Genomic DNA, 17,908 nt, shown 5'->3' with positions numbered 1-17,908 from the left:
CCATGTGATTGTAGTGCTTCAAGGATCATCAATATTGCATGTAACTTGCATGGATGTACTAGCTCAGTGGTAAAATCTGCACTGAATATGCTATTGCAATGTAAAGCATAGTTGCCAATCTTTGAAAATTGGTCTCCCAAAGTCTGGTGTGGAGGTGGGCGTGAGGTGGCGGGCCTCAGTGAATCGTGTCATTTTGGACCCACCCTTGTGACGTAATGACGCCAATGTCATTTTACGATGGGGGGCGGGCCAAAATGATGCGATTCCCAGAGAATCGCATCATGGAAGCTTGAAATCTGCCCATTTCAATAGGGTGTGGGCAGATGCGGGAGAATTGTCGGCTCTCCCGGGAGACCTACCTGGATTTCGTGAGTCTCCCGGACATTCCAGGAGAGTTGGCAAGTATGATGTAAAGCATTCCAAGAATCTTCTGTGTTTAAACCAGGGAGCGAAGGGAGAAGAAGAGTCTCATACAAGCGGCTGTATTTCAGGGGTGTATTTATCAATAAACACATTTTTAACGCGATCCCTTTCATTCCTTATCGCAAAGATAAGAATTGAAAGATTGTGTGTATTTATTAAAAAACTTCAACAGGAACAACAGTCACAAAAAACTGCTGTTCCTGTGAGGACCCCTCTCCTATCTTTTCTATGGTCACTATCGCAAAATGGTCACCTTTACGATTGTAACCGGAGGAGAGAGCAGTAAAATGCAGTTTGGGACCCGAAGATCCCTCTACTGAAATGCTCTCCTCATACAGCAGAGCTGAAAAATTATACATACGGTAATGTACGCCACATTACCGTATGTGTAGTTGCCTTTGCACAACTTATTAAATTATATAGCAGTCCCCATAGATATCTATGGGGATTGCTATGGATTTCGAAAAAATGTGAAGCAGCAAATATCTATGATATCTGCTGCGATGCACTGTTAATAAATGTACACATTACTTCATTCTTGCCAACTTTTTCTCGTTGGCTTCAGGGAGATCCCGGGGGAGGTGGATGAGCAGGGGCGGGGCTTGATTAATTGCATCATTTTGGCCCCGCCCCTGAACGATTGTCACAATTTTGGCCAATTACAGCAGGGGGCAGTGCTAAGATGACACAATATTTGCGTCATTAAGCCCCGCCCTCACCACTTATCTATTGCGGGGGCGAGAACCAAGAGGTTACCCTTCTCTCCCTGGAGGTCTCCCAGAAATGCAGGAGTCTCCTGGACATTCCGGGAGAGTAGGCAAATATGCGTTAAAGAAAAGCAGCTAATGAATCTTTAGAGACTGAAGTGTCTTTTACATTTCTGTCTCCATTACTGAAGTCATGTTGTCTTACCTGTCAGTCTTTGATTAAATCTTAGTCTCCATGAAAATGGCCACCTCTATAGGCATCAATAAATGGACACAGGACACAATTTCTGAACTGTGTCATCATGCCACAGATGGCGAAGCCAACCACGCCTTGTACTGGCTCAGCATCAGGGAGAATGCCAGACTCTTCAGGGAGTGAGGGAGATCACCCCTATTTCAGGGAGTCTCCCTGACATTCAGGGAGAGTTGGCAAGTATGCATTACTTAAGTATGTGTTGATCCCACGAAAACAGGCATTTGTGGGGGGAATTTATTGCAAGAAAACAATAATAGGCCTTACAGATAGCAAGTTCTATGGACCAATGGAAAGTCATATGATATGCCCCTCCATACTCTTAAGTAAGTCTGCACATTTTAAATGTGCCCCAGTGAAGTGCAGCATGGTTTTATCAAGGCGCAAATTGTCTCCTTTTTTTGGTCATAAGACTAAACACTCCTTCGCTTATAACACTAAACGAATCCCTTAGGGCAGAATGGTGACACAGTGGTTAGCATTGTTGAGTTTGTATGGCTTTCCTGTGGATACTCCAGTTACTTCTGACACAGTCCAAAAAAAATGAATTAAGTGTAAGATAGATAGTGTAATAGGCAAAATATTTTTTTCAATATTCAGTGGTTTGTAACTTAATGTAAACTAACTTACTAAACTGTTAGTTTAAGCCCATTAATACACCTAAAGGTGAAATAAGCTCTACCTACTATAGAGATACCAAATATATGCAGTTTAGCGCTTCCTAATGTAGTGATACCATATATGTGCAGTTTATTGTAAATTAAGGTATCAGAGGACAATATATGTAAGGTTTAATTTAAATTTTTGTATTGTTTCATATTTTTTTATTACTCTTATTTTGTAACATGGGGAAACTTTGGTTTGTTTGATGAGTCTCCTGTCAGCATTAAAGGGGTCAGATGGTACATACTTTTGAATTATGCATTTTACATACTTTGTTGACATATGTAAAATGCATATAACATTAACAGGGGTATATTTACTAAACTGCAGATTTGAAAAAGTGGAGATGTTGCCTATAGCAACTAGAGATGCTCACTGACCCCCTTGTTTTGGTTTTGGTTTTGGATCTGGATTAACTTTGTGTTTTGGTTTTGGCAAAACCGCCCTTGTGTGTTTTGGTTTTGGATCTGTATTTTTTTTTTCAATTTCTAAAATATGCTAAAATCACATAATTTTGCTTTTTTTTTGTTCCTACATTATTATTAACCTCAATAACATTAATTTCCAGTCAATTTTGACTACTTCACAGGTCGCAATATCTAGGAAACATTGACACACAGCAGTTGCAGAAAAAAAAGAAAAGTGGTGCAAGATGGAATTGTCCTTAGATGTGAAAGATATTGAAAAGGACATGTACAGTTTAACAAACCAAGCACTCCAGCGACAAGAAGCGACACTTTTGTGGCTGAAGTGCTTGGTTTGTTCAGGCACCCACAAAACAAGCTACCAATAGCTTAGCTGCCTTAAACCCAACAGAAGCAGGATGATAAATATGTCCAGGTTAAAAAACAGCTAAGACATCTGAGAGAAAACAAATGGGTGTGTCACTGGCCCCTGCAGATGAAAATTTGGAAGATGAAGACGAGGAGATCGCCATCTCCCAGAGCACATGCCCGTATAAGTTAAACCGAGAATGGCTCATTAAATCAGTTATGGTTCAATTTTTCGGGCCATAGACAGCATCTCCTGCACGTCTCTGTCATTTTTCAAAAAGCTCTGCACCACCAAGTAGATTGTGTGAACAAAACACGGAATGTGATGGAAATCACCCAGCTGTAATGCTCTCACAATATTGGTGGCGTTATCATAAATGACATATCCTCAGGAGAGTCCAAACGGGATAAGCCATGTTGCAAGGACATCCCTTAGTTTTTCAAACAGGTTGTCATTGGTATGGCTCTTAGTAAAGCCGCTGATACACAAAGAAGCCTGCTGTCAGGCGCCGCCTCCGCACTGTCTCTATGTTTGTATCAGGCGCCTCTCGGCGGCCGCCTGCCCTTCCACATAGCGCGTCTGGTGTCACTTCCACTTCCGCTCAGTCGCCCGGCTACAGATCTGGAAGCGTTCCTGTTGCCAGGAAATGGGACGCTGCATGAAGGTAGCGCTACGGCGCTAAAGTATGACAAGCGCTACGGCGCTGGGACTATGACAGCACTACAGGTGCTGGGGCTATTGGCTAGCAGCACTATTTAAGCCACTTTGGATCCCACCTCCTGTGCCAGAGTTTTAGGTCCTCCTGTCCTCCAGCGTTTCTAGTGTATTCCTGTGATTACCCATCTCCTGACCTTTGCCTGCCTCCTGATTATTGCTGTCTGCCTGTGACCCTTGTGACCCGGATTGCCTTGACTACTCTTTTGGATCTCCCTTTTGTACCTTGCTGTCAGAATGTTACCGACCCGGCTTGACTCACCACCCCTTCGGATTCTCCTTGTGTACCTGCATTGCCCGCACCATTGCCGAACCGGTCTGTCTGACATTTCTCTTGTGCTTCGCTATCTGACTCGTGGAAGGACCGCGACCTGCGTGTTCCCTGCAGCTGAGTCCATACCTCCTTGCGGGGATCCCTGGTGAACACCAGGGGCACGTTAGACTCTGCACCTTCCTCCGAGTAGTGCCAATGATAGCAGGTACGCTATACTCAGTCGTGACAGTTTGAGAGGTGGCCACCTGTCTCTGCTGGTCCTGGCAGCCCGTTGCCTAGCAACGGGATGCTGCCCTCCACTTCCGGGTCGCTGCATGCGCATATGCGGCCACGGCCCGTTGCTAGGCAACATTACGTCAGTGACACTGAGCGCCGATAATCTGCCCACCAATGAAAACCACAGCAGGGGAATATAAGGGATACTCTGGCACCATTAGGGTGCCAGAGTATTGGTTTCAACCTGCTCCAGCATCTGTACTATTTGTAGCTCCTGTACTATTACTGACCCGGCTTCCTCTGACCTTCCATTCGGATTCTCCATGGTACCTTGCCACCTGTCCTGGTTTCCTGACTTTGGCCTGTTCCTGACGATTCTTTTGGATTCTCTCTCTGTACCTCGCAGCCTGCTGGTTCTGACCCGATTTGATCGACTACGCTACTCTCTGTTCCTATGCTGGTGGCCGTCTTAGAGAACCGCAACCTGCGCACCCCTTGCAGCAAAGCCCAAACTCCCTTGCAGGGGTCCCTGGTGAACACTGAGGGTGCGTTAGACTTCTCGCATGGCTGCGCCAATACCAGCTAGTATCAGTGCATGACACCTGCCTTTGAATAATCTGGCAATGTTGGGTACATGGTGCTGCTATTCCTGCTGCTGAAGCAATTCACCAACCCAGTGGGCTGTCACAGTCATATAATCTTTAATTTGCAGGGTCTGTGATCCGCTTTGCAACTGGTTGACAGCTTTCATACTTGCTTCCTCTTACAAAGGATTGTTTAACAGTCAATTGTTGTAAACTACTAGTATTCTTCTTCTTGGTCTACTTCTGGGATGAAAATCCACCAGCAGCAGCAGCAGCAGCAGCAGCAGCGGGACTAACACTCAAGAATTCTTCAGAGGAATCCTGGATAGGGAAGAAGTCATCTAGCCTTAGCAACTTGGATGCAGGACTAACTCCGATCACTAGTGAAGATATTGATGAGGAAGGTGTTGTCGGTGTGGCTTTACAAAGGCTACAAATGGCTAGACAACTGTTAGGATTGGGTAAATATAATTGCACACATAAGAGGTGGATTTTTTGGTCTTATGCTCAGGCATGACAATGGCCTTCTTCTTATCACTGGCAAGAACTGCTTCCACTGTTGCAGGATGTCAACGCCGTCCCCGAACTGTGCATATGTGCCGGGGAGGGATGCCTGTCCTTCTGCCAAATCGCATCCCGTTGCCTAGCAACGGGATGCACTTCCGGTAGTTGTTGCGTGCGCATGTGCAGTAGGTCCGTTCTCCTCCGATATGTCGGTGGTCAGATGCAGCTGACCGCTGAAATCTTCATCTGCCTATCAGGGGACACTGTAGGGTATATCTGGCACCTCCTCCCAACAATCTTGTGCCAGAGTATTGGTTCTCCAGTCTCTAGTGTTCCAAGTGTCCTATTCCTGTTTACTATATTTCCATTGCTGACTTTTGGCTTGTTTCTGACTATTCCTTGGCTTTGTGATTCAGTACCTCTTGTCCAGCAAGTTCCTGACCTTGGCTTCCTCTGATCATTCTCCTCACTATTCCCTTGTGTACCTCTTTTCAACTGTTTTGCAATCTGCTCTCCTGTGTGCGCTCCACTGCACTGGTGACTAGTTGGGAGAACCGCGACCTGCACACCTCACAAAGCCAAGCCCATACCTCCTTGCGGGGGTCCCTGTTAAATAACGGGGGTGTTAGACTCTGCGCCTCTCAATCTAGTTGTGTCAATACCAATCAGTGGCCTCTTCAGTACTATTAACGTGACACAGGACTTACACAAACAACATCATTCTCATCAACATCCTCATTACCGCCGTTGTCAGCTACACAATTATCCCCCTCATCCTGTTGCAAATACAAAGTGGTATAAAACATTTGTGTATCACCGGCTCCACTAAGAGGCATACCGATGATAATCTGTTTGAAAAACTAAGGGATGTCATTGCAACATGGATTATCCCGCTTGGACTCTCCTGAGGATATGTTATTTGTGGCAATGCCACCAATATGTGACAGCATTACAGCAGGGAGAATTCCATCACATTCCATGTTTTGCTCACACAATCAACTTGGTGGTACCGAGCTTTTTAAAAAATAACAGTGACATGCAGGAAATGCTGTCTGTGTCCAGAAATAATTTGGGTCATTTTTGGTATTCTGCAGCAGCATGTGGGAGTTTGCAGCTGCTGCATGAAGAATCGAATTTGAGAGGGAATGTATTTTAGTCCAGCACAGTGGAGAATACTTTCCGTGTGGTGCTGAAATCACTCTAAGTATTCACCTGTGATGTGAGTTCAAACACTGTTAGCTTGAGTCAAGTGATTTCCCTAATTATACTTTTGGAAAAGTAGCTAGAGAAATTGAAGGAGGAGACGAAACTAAGCAATTCCGCTAACTATGTAGGACTTGTAGATCAAGTACTTTATTCGCTTCGCCAGGATCCGAGCGTTAGCTACATCTTGAAATCAGATCACAACATTTTGGCAACTGTGCATGACCCTAGGTTAAGAGATATGTCTTCTCTTTGTTTCCAGCTGACCCAGATCTCAAGAGATGCAGTGAGCTCCTGTTCAGCAAGCTGACAGCTCAAGTGGTACATGACACGACGACTCATCCTCCCTCAGTTTCTTTGGCAACTGCTGCTAGGAAAAAATTTAGCTTTCCCAAGACACCCACTGGGGATGCAGATGAGTTAGCACAACATTTTGACATTTGGTCTGGTGTAAAAGAATTGCCCAAAAATCGTGACAGCTCTGTCATAAAATGAACTACAAATTACACGGGGAGACCATTACCGGAAATTACATAAAAAGTACAGAAACTTCTGTAATGGTGGATTCCAGCGGGGATGAATTAGTATTGTGTGAGGATGATCACAGTGTAGATTGCAGGTGCTGGGATCTAGCTGAGAGAAGGGAGCTATCTGATGCTAGTATGCTCGTTAATATTTTGGGTAGGATGGCATGTTGGCAATTTTATGTTTTTCGACAGTAAACTTTCACCTTTATTAGAGAGGTGTTTTTTTCCTTTAAAAAGTACAAGCTTTTTTTTACATTTTTGTTTCCCTGATTTAAAACCACTGTGCACTTGAACATAGGCTTTAGCACATGACGTAGAGGGATTAGTATCATCATGACTGAGACTGGAGAGGCCCCCGACCCTGATCGCTCCCTTCTTCGTTGGTGGGGGAAAGTGGACACTTAAAAAAAAAAATAAAAAAAAAAACATTTCCTTGATCACGGCGCCGGCGCCCCTCCTTCCTTCTCTCTGCTCCGTCCGCATTGAATGTCGGGCGTGACTTCATCACGCCCGACGTTCAGTGAAGAGCGGCACAGAAAGGAGTCACAAAAAGAAAGAAGACAGAAGAAGAGAAGAAAGCAGCCGATAGAAAAGGTAAGTGAAGGAACGGAAGCAAGGGGGAAGCAAAGACAGCATAGGCAGCATAGCAGAGTGTAAAGGGGGGAGCAAAGGCAGCATGGCAGCGAGTGAAGGGGGAGCAAAGGCAGCATGGCAGCAAGTGAAGGGGGGAGCAAAGACAGCATGGCAACGAGTGAAGGGGAGCAAAGGCAGCAAGTGAAGGGTGAGCAAAGGCAGCATGGCAGCAAGTGAAGGGGGGAGCAAAGGCAGCATGGCAACGAGTGAAGGGGGAGCAATGGCAGCGAGTGAAGGGGGAGCAAAGGCAGCATGGCAGAGTGTGAAGGGGGCCAAAGAAGCATGGCAGAGTGTGAAGGGGGTGCCAAAGCAGCATGGCAGAGTGTGAAGGGGGGCCAAAGCAGCATGGCACAGGGTGATGAAAGGGGGCCAAGAGAAGGGGGGAGCAAAAGCAACATGGCACAGGGTGGGGCCAGGAGAAGGGAGGAGAAAAAGCAGCATGGCACAGTGTGATAAAGGGGGGCCCAAAGAAGGGGGGCAAAAGCAGCATATAGGGCGCAATGTGATCATGAGAAGGCACAGCATGGTGATGAAGGGGCACAGTAATGTGTGTGTGTGTGTGTGTGTGTGATGACACAGCGGGCTTGTGGCAATGTAATGTGTGTTTGTGGTAGGTAGTGGCTAACTAATTTGCTATTTTGTTTGTGGGGTGATGGTGGGGCAATTTAATTTTATAGCGGGGACAATTAATTTCAGATGGGGAGTTTAGGGGCTATTGATTGTGGGGCTGAGTTTGAGGAGCATGAGGTCTATTTATTAAATGTGAATATGAATTATTTAATGGCAGTGACGGTTGCGGGAATTGGGTATATTTATTATACGTAAATGCTATTAATCTATTGCTGGGGCTGTTTTGAGTGAGGGAAAAAGGTTTATTTATTAAATGTGTATACTATTACTTTAATGTTGGGGCTGAAGGAAGGCCTAAGTATTAATCGTGGGTTCTATTGATTTAACATCGGGACTGGTTGGAATTTTCTAAATGTACCCATTTTTTATTCCAAATAGGGCCCCCAACATTTCAGGATCCAGAAAAGCCGCAACTAAAGAAACCAGCAGCCACAGGTGGTGAAAGTGACAAGAACAGGTAGAACACTGTCAAATTTTCTGATTCTAGTGGGACAATCCCAATTTTTGGTGACTGTTCTGCCCAATCTAAGGGGCAGGTCAAGGCTGTGTACTCTTTGTATACACACTGCATTCTTTATATACTACACTATGGTGCTAGCTGTCCTTCGTGGGCTAACCAATCCCCCTCTAGTGTCTGGTCTCGCCTCTATGATGGCTGGTCACACCCCCTCTGGTGGGCCCCTAGCGATGCAGTCCCCCGGTGGGCCCCAGTAGGACACTGGTCACAGTACAATGTCACTGGAGACTGCCAAGAGCATTGCCACCCCTCCTCTTTCTCTTTCATGACGACGCTGCCCAACTGCACTGGAGACTTCCAACAACCCTGCTACGCCTTCTGTGTCTCTCTGTGAAATGGCGCTGGATCTCCGTGGAGGGCGAAACGTATAGAATCCAAAACTCGCCAGATCCGCTGTAACAAAGTTGAAGTTTTGTCTCGTTTTCACTTAGGCGCATGAAAGCCGGCTCGGTACTCGGATCAGCAAAGTTCGGGTGGGCTCAGTTCTTGGAGAACCGAGCCGAAGCATCTCTAATAGCAACCAATCAGATTCTCGCTATCATTTATTTAATACCCCAACTATAAATCTGCCATCGCATTTTAAATCTACCTCCCCCTCCAATGCAACATGGTTTTGCCAAGGTACAAAGTTACTTCTTTTTTTTCTTTTGCTTTACTTTCCTTAATGAATCAGGCCCATTATGTTTTATGAAATATAAAAATATATCCTTATATAGTGGGAAAAATAAACAGCTAAGAGACTGTTTGTATATATTAAAGGCTATGTAGGGTTCATGATATCGCATTTTTTCAACATGACATAATATTTTTGAAGATACATCTCCTCCAGGGCAATCACCCCAAGTCAAAGCAGACTGTTTCTGGCAGTGAAACAAACAACTAATGGATTACAAACATACTGGGGTGTAACTCCAATTATACAAGCCCAAATGAGTGCTAATTGGCCCAAGAAAAAAGTGGCTTTACTGACCTCTACCCTGTGTGTGCATATTTGTTTATACAGGCAGCAGTATGAACTGACAGCTACAGGGGATGAAAGGAGCATTTGTATAGTTTATGCAATGGTGTCAGTTTGGTAAAGATATAATTAGCATGATGCTGTTTTGTTTGTTGGGCTACGGTATATATGAATTACTGAGACTGACATCTGTCTCCTCTAGCTGCTGCTGTCACATCTACTTCACCTATGGTAAGAAGCAGTAGGAGGGAAGAGGGGCAGCTGAGTGCTTTGTGTAGGGACACTGGGCTTTATTGAAACATATAGCTCTACTGAAAAGCCGTGTGTTACAATTTATACAAAAAATATATTTTATATTAAAATTAAGGCAAAACATTTCTAAATATACCGATGTATTAATCATTGATCAGTATCTATAACTTAGGGCACTTAGTAGCACTCCACCTCCCTTGGGTATCTCACATATGCTGTAACTAATTCCAGACTGCAGAGAATGTCACCTATATCTGATTCGTAGCTATAGAGCAACTCACATATATCTGATTCCTGGTTGCAGAGCATGGCAACTACATTGGATTCTTAGCTACAGTGCATCTCACAAATTTGAGGTTACAAGCAGCAGAGTATCTCACATATGTCCAATACCTAGCTGCATAGAACCTCATGTATGTCTGCTTTTGGCTTCAGTGTGCCGCATTTTAAAATGTTTCTTGCCTGCAAAGAATCACATATATCTGTTTTCATAATGAAGGGCATCTAACAAATCATCAGGTTTTTAATTACAGAGAACATAACAGATGTCTTCCTGTTAACTGCAGAGCTTCATCTCTTAATTTTCCAAAGAGAGGAGAACCATTGTGAGGTCTACGGACAACACAAAGACCTTTGGCTGAAGATCTATGACCTATAGAGCATCTTTCAGCTCTGACGCTCCTAACACTCACATCCTGTCATTCTCTATCTGGAGTAAGGAAAAGGGAGGGATGCAGGGTGTCAGATTGGAAAAAAATGAAAAGAAAAACAGAAAGAGATCAGAAAACTGAAGAGGCAATAGCAAGAGTGATATTGAAGAACAGCAGCTCAGAGGAACAACATGGAATAGAAAGGTCTGGCTGGGAGAACCTCTAAGAAACAATCTATTACATATACTTCAGTGTCACTTGCATTCAAATTCCATATAAGATATGACTGACTGAGAGATCAGAGCGACAATTTTCACAGCGAGAGCAAAGTTACAGAAAAGATACTGATGTAGTCCACAAAGACCTTCGAGCCTCTTATTCCTACTGGAAGAGTAAAGTGAGTTGCAGAACTGGCTGGACAGGGATTACCTGATGATATATGGAGTTGACAATGGACAGAAATTCGATTTTGATCATTGACTTGTTGGACTTTTATAGAAAATAATCACCTAAGTTATAAGGAGCATTGAAGAGTGAATGTACCAACTGAAGTTCTATGTTCTTTCCCTGAAGTGCTGTGTGCTGCCAGCCTTGACCTTGGTATCCAAATGCCCCCAGTGACTGCAGCCCCTGAGGCACCAGTCAAGCTTAGTGTTTGTGCCAAGTCTTTGGTGTCACTGGCTTATTTACTGCTGCTTTTGGCTGGAATACTGGGGAACGCTCTAGTTATAAGAGTGCTGCGGAGCATCCGTCATGGACGCAGTGTCCAGGCCTCACTCAGTCATCACATGTGTAGCCTGGCATCCTGTGATATTTTGCAGCTGGTCCTCGGCATTCCTACTGAGTTGTATGGTAGCATCTGGAGTCCCTTCCCATGGCCCCTGGGAGCAGCTGGGTGTTGTGGTTTCTATTACCTGTGGGAAGTGCTTTGCTATGCTGCCATCTTTAATGTGCTATCCTTGAGCTGTGAGAGACACCGTGCGACATGTCAACCTTTGAGCCTCCACCTGCGACAGTCCTCCAGGGTACGCCTACGACTCTGCTTGCTGTGGTTGGCTTCCTTCCTGGGTGGGCTGCCCATGCTTTTTTCCATAGGTTTGGAAAACGTCAATGTTAGTGCTGTTGAGGAGAAGCATCTGCAGGTATGGGTGTGCACACCACTTAACCCATGGACAGGGCTCTTTACTGCTAGCGTCTGGGTATCCTTCCTAACATACCTGAGCGTGTTGCTAGTGGTAGGCATAACCTACTGGAAAATGAGGAGTGCTCTGCAGGGCAATAGAAATCACAGTTTGGAAATAACAAGACCTGACGGGTCTAGACAACTACTGGGGCGGTTCTGCAGTGGGCATACGGCAGTACGCAGGCAAAATGCCAAGATGCTGGGTGAGTTCTGAGCATAGTTGTGCAATGCCTTACTGTTGTTCCTCTAACTAGTAAAGCAAAAATAGAAACTGGTTTTGTCGTAATTTTGCTCACTCCTAAATATTTAACTGACAGACCTGTGTGTCCAAATGGCACTTATAATGCTTGTTTGTTTGTATAACTCTGAATGTTTCACCCTATTATAATTTTCATTAAGTAAACGAAATTGAACATGTGGATAAAAAAAGTTAAAACACAGATCTGAAAAGCAGTCCTGGATTTAGAGTTGCAGCTATTGTAAACATTTTGAATTTGCCCTAAACTTGTTATTCTGCATCCCACATAAGTAACAACAAATTACCTGCATGGTAAATACTGCACTGATAGTAAGCAGTTTTTACACTACAGCCCAACAATGGAAATCAACTTAAAAAACTTATCAGCAGACTTGTATTTTGCAGTAAAATGACCACTGGTCACATGGGTGCTTTGTCCAACACAAATATTTGCTGTAAATGCCTATAACATTTTGACATTTGTTGACAATTTCCCCACATGCCCAATGCCAGCATCATGAGACACTGTTACTCATGAAACATCAGCTTGGTCATTGGTATTGGTTCTTTAAGTACTTGTTAATACTTTTCATAAATCATTCCCTCATACAAAGTCTGTGAAGCCTTTTCTTGGAGTCCTACTTGTCATGATTCTAGAGGATGCCTTTCAAACATTACATACCAGAATAAGCTTGGGTGTTATTTGTTTAATTACCACACATGCCTTACTTTGATATTGACCGATACTTTGAAAATACCCTGTTTTCCATAGTTCTCACAATGTTTCTATTAATTTGCCCATCATCTGCAGTTTCACTGAGGACATTGTACTGTCAGCAACCAAGGCAAAAAAAAACTATAAAAACTAAATTATATAATATTACAATTATGGGATTCTGTCCTGAAATGCAAATTACAGCCAATTCAGAGTTGTTCAAAGGAGGATAGGTACTATGGAGGGCATTTATGAAATCTAGTGAAAAGGAAAAATATAGTGATATAAACAGCAACAAACAGTTGTTTGTATATAACCTCACTTCAAAAATGACTGCTAGAATGTGATTAGTTGCTGTGAGCAACACCACAGTTGTCATGTGCACTAGTTTCCATAAATGCCCTTACTTGTAGTCTCTACCATACAGCAGCCAATGAGGCAGGGGACACAGAGTTTATCTAAGGTCACACTTTTTTCGGTGTTTACAAATAATTTCAATGGAAACAGTGTAGAATAGGGTATACCTGACTGAACACACATATGTCATCTTGACAGCCCTGGCAGTATTCAATCCCCAGAACAAATGTTTTTGACGCTGATTGTTTAAAACCCGCAGGGAGATGTGTGTGTATGTATAATCTATAGATAGATTGATAGATTTTTTATCACCATATAATAATAATCCTCCAATAGCTATTAAAGGTATGTGTTGGTAAGCTGCATATTTGTGTAATGGTTGGTAGCGCAGCTAAATATTGCACACATCATAGTAAGATGTTATATGGTTATAAGTTTTATAATAAACACTTTATCATTCCAGGCTGCATCGTGGGTGTGCTAGCTATATGTTGGCTGCCATTCCAGGCACGAAGGCTTATGACTGTATTGAGGAGTAAGGATCAATGGACAGAGACCTATTACCGTTCCTATATAACCTTGCAACCTATCACCAATTGCTTCTACTATCTCAGTGCTTGTCTGACCCCTTTCCTCTACAACCTGACATCCCGCAACTTTCGTAGAGCCTTTCTGCATAGCATCATACCCTGCACACGGGGGCCTCAATCAAATTCTGGATCATGGGAAGCACAAACGAGAGATCAGGGAGTTAGACTGTCTATAATAGGACAGGAAATAAGTGATATGTGAAAGATTATAATTTTGTCCATACCAATGAAGGCATGTCCTGTATCACTCGTTTATTACAATGGTGAATTAAAGGTGACATGCCTCTCCTGTCAGTGGATGGCTCAACATATCCACTTAAAATGATGAAACTATGAGAATTAGTGAACTATGTTCTGACTAAGGCTGGGAACACACTATGCAAATTTTCTCCCGATGCGATATCCTTAATGATTTTACCAATGTTTAAAAAAAAAGTCCTGATCAGCTTGCTGATTCCTATGTACACACTAAACACGTTTTACATGATTTACCTTCAGATCTGTGCTCTTCATCTGTCATAACCATCAGCTGAAAATATTGTGACTCTGCCCACTCCATAGAGATCTATGGACACTGCTGTTACGGAGTACGTATACACTGCAGAATTGGAACAACATCGCTTCATCGTTGAATAACATTTTAAGCCTGGTTTAAAAATCAAATGAAACGATACAATGTGCTTTGGAACAATAATCGTTCATTATTACAGCATACACACTAATGTGATATGGATGAGAACGGTCGTTTATAGTTTGGTCAGCTAATCGGCAAAACTTGCCTTTAAAGCCATTCCCGTTTTAAATTTCCCCTGCAAAGTTGTTGAATATCAGCGACTTGCAAATACGGCACTTTAATACATTTACCCCTTAGACTCAAATGTCTCAGAAAGTGTTACTTGTTACCTGTTACACAGAGTGAGAGCTCAATTATAAAGACGGAGTACGATACTACCAATACTGGCCCTCAAAGGCCTGGTTATAAGTTATATAATTGGCTATAGTCCAGATAACATTTCAAATACTTGTAACTTCTGAGCTTTACCAATAAAATACCACACTCTCATGACACATGTTGCTGATGTTGGGTAAGTAATGTGTCAAATGCAATCTAATATTGAAACCTTTTTTGATATGGTATACTCTGTAAAACAGAAAAAGGAATATTGGCTGCACTTACACTTAACATGTAATAAGTATTGTAGAACCTATAATCAATAACAATTTATTTAAAAACATATGTACTGTATATATAAAATGTATATAATCTTTACAAAACTAGCTGGAGCACAACTATATTGGTAATCATAAATACTCATATACAGGCTTGAAATGCTATATTCTAATGCAGTTATCTGGACTGTCATGATTTGATAAGTACAAAGGCAGAAATTTTGCAAGCCGATGGGCAACAGACGGCACTCTAGTCCTCCACCTGCGGTCCCCAGCTCCTTCCTTCCTGAAAATCCCAAAATCGGTTTGTAGCTGTGTGTAGTCAGCAAAGCCTTGTGTTTGTGTTCTCTTGCACTTCCATCAGAAGGTAAAAAAGTACTTCTTCAAGCCATTATTTGTAGAGGGTTTAACCAAACAGCGCAAATCGACGCAGGCTGTGATTAAACAACATAAGATCCACATATACAAATAAATAATTAAAAGTAAAACAGGTCATGGGATAGACAAAATTATTCCTCCATTCCTCCAAATGGCTAAACAGATCTGAAATGTTACAGCAGTGCTCCTACTCTCTTTTATTGAAAGTTAGTACCATATCCAACCAAATAGGTAGGACCATAGGTAAGACCATAAAAGGATTAAAAGCATAAGGTGTGATTTCTTTTACCATAATGAGCTAGATATTAATCAGCATCTAACGGTCAAATATAGTTTAAAAATATTTAAATAAGCATCTATATTGTATTAAACACCTTATCCAACACTGTGTTATTAACTTAGAACAATGCAGAGAATTGAATATGCCACAAACAAAATAAATAAATACATGAATGTATAAACGCACAGTTATCAATTAATATGAAATCATCTTGTTTTAAAAATAACTAAACAGTCTACCGAAACCAAATAATTATAAGACTTTTTATTATAATTTTAGCAAAGCAAACATACTGAGATTATATAGAAAGTGGGCACATAATTCCATAAGACTTTATCTAATCATACACAAATGTAATCAATTACATAGTTGTCCTATATAAGAATATAAATAAATGTGAAGCCTTAAATCACCAACAAATGTTATACAAAGAGTGAATTGAAATCTAGCTCTAAACCACCGGGATGTATTGTTTTTAACTAGTGAATAAGATTTCCTTAAAAGAAGTCTATTAAATCTGTTGCCACCTCTGTCAGAACTCTTTCATGTATATCTGTAAAATGACGTGGAATACCTCTGTAAAATACAGTATATCATTATGTATCTGTGAAGTAGTTGAGATCTTTCCAGTAGTGCATTATATGAAATAAACTGGGATTTATATATATTTATGAATGTTAACAGCTATTTTATTTAATGCACCCTATATTTTATCAATTTGCAAATCATAATCACAAAGATTAAACATGAACTAATGGATATTATAAGTCTATAGCTGAGCAGCACTGGGACCCTTCTGGTACCCCTGGCCATGGGTACCTCAAAAAGTAATTCAAGCACCTGTGGGACTACAAGACCCAGCATGCACTGACAGCCCATGAGTGTTCTTACATGTTGGCGCTTATAGAACATAGGTGCTAGTGCTTAATATCACTTGTACTGCCACAAGATTGAACTACAAATATTGCCTCCATAATAGATCTAAATATCTCAGATATGAAACAAAGATATTTGGAGAGTCCTCATTTAGTTAACCAGATTCTCTTATGCTTTTAGTGGAAAACTCTTATTCCTTACTTACTTACTCAAATAAGATCTCAAGCAACTGCACTTTGTCACCAAATTATGCGGTTTTATTTAATAAAGGAGCTATTGTTATGTAGATTTATTGTATCCATATTCTGTATTCTCCCTCCCCATCTTTCTCTTTATTCTGTACCACCCCTAATAAATTGTTACACTTAGAAAATGTGTTAATACAATTATATAAAGAAGCAAAGAGATTATATCCTTGATAAGATCTATACAAATAACTAATGTTCCCAATAGGATATATAGAAATAACTAATAACCCCCTAGAGAGGGTTAATGTCCTCATAATCAGGTGTGGTCATCTCTCAGCCAATCACACATAAGAGACCGCTCTTGATTAGCTGCCTGGCTATTAACTGTCCGGGCTCTCCGGAGCTTAATTTATTTTGCGCCGTATGCTCCTTGAGGATCATCCGTCCGTTCAATGTATTATCCATCTTTCCATTGGATTAGGTCAGAACAAGATAAAATTAAGATGTTAGGTAAGTATTTATTATGGACAACAAACTATTTTATCTTATGGGGCAATTTAGATATATACTATAAGGGCCATCAATTAATTAGACATATCCTATCAGGGACATTCATTACTTACATATAGCCTATTGGAGACATTATTTACATAAATCCTAGTAGGGACTTTGCTTATTTACATATAGCTCATCAAGGACATTATTTAGATATATTCTATCAGGGACATTAATTATTTATATATATCCTAACATGAACACTATCTTTTTCTATTATAGTGCTACAAAGGTGAGCATGCAAGAACAGTCATGGGCCATCAGTGCATGTTAGCACTTGTAACCACTAGTGCCTACACAACATCTTGAGAGTATTATCCTGGTACCCATGCCTTCTTCCAAATTTAATTAGAAACATTGCTTTTTCTCCGTGTTTGTGCCAATTCTATATATTAACATGCAGCGTTATTTTTGTTGCTGTCGGATAGGACACACGGCTGTTCTGTGGATACAATGAAAGCATAGAGTACCACAGGATATACAAAGATGTACCGGCCAAGCTGCAAATTGCTGGCAACTGTATTCAAATGGTAGCAAATGTGTTTATAAAGCTCATTATTATGTAACTTTGCTAAATAGTATGTTTATATGTTTCTTTTATTGGTATTCTGATTTTACAAATATAATTTTTTCTTCTATTGCCTTGAATTCACTTATTATTGTCCCCTTTTCATCTTTATTTAAAAGGATTTGATTTGATTTTGCTGTCTGTAAGCATACTGTGATATTTTACTTCAAGCTGTAACTTTATTGACCAATAAAAATTCTGTCATTGTGTCTCAGGCCGATCACAGTTAACACAAAATACAGATGAGATTTGCTGATCATTTAGTGGTTTGTGTTATGTTATGTGGATTTACAAAACAGTGACAAAAAAAAATGAAAATACATCCAGT

General features: G+C 41.6%; 1 protein-coding gene across 1 annotated transcript; it reads left to right on the top strand.

Annotated features, from left to right (window-relative positions):
* Window positions 1–10,639: 10,639 nt before the first annotated feature.
* On the top strand, window positions 10,640–14,457 carry LOC142160454 (G-protein coupled receptor 39-like). Its single transcript, XM_075215337.1, has 2 exons — window positions 10,640–11,868; window positions 13,439–14,457. The coding sequence occupies exons 1-2, from the start codon at window positions 11,091–11,093 to the stop codon at window positions 13,765–13,767; spliced, it is 1,107 nt and encodes a 368-aa protein (XP_075071438.1). The 5' UTR covers window positions 10,640–11,090; the 3' UTR covers window positions 13,768–14,457.
* Window positions 14,458–17,908: the final 3,451 nt, after the last annotated feature.

This window comes from Mixophyes fleayi, chromosome 6, assembly GCF_038048845.1.
Source record: "Mixophyes fleayi isolate aMixFle1 chromosome 6, aMixFle1.hap1, whole genome shotgun sequence".
Taxonomy (NCBI): domain Eukaryota; kingdom Metazoa; phylum Chordata; class Amphibia; order Anura; family Limnodynastidae; genus Mixophyes; species Mixophyes fleayi.
Note: the sequence above shows the minus strand (reverse complement) of the source record. Positions and strands in the feature narration are given on the sequence as shown.

Excerpts from the sequence above, each read along its gene's own strand:
- LOC142160454 (XM_075215337.1), top strand. The coding sequence starts at position 11,091 with ATGCCCCCAGTGACTGCAGCCCCTGAGGCACCAGTCAAGCTTAGTGTT. Across the intron at positions 11,869-13,438 it reads GCAAAATGCCAAGATGCTGG|GCTGCATCGTGGGTGTGCTA; the intron begins GTGAGTTCTGAG and ends TTATCATTCCAG.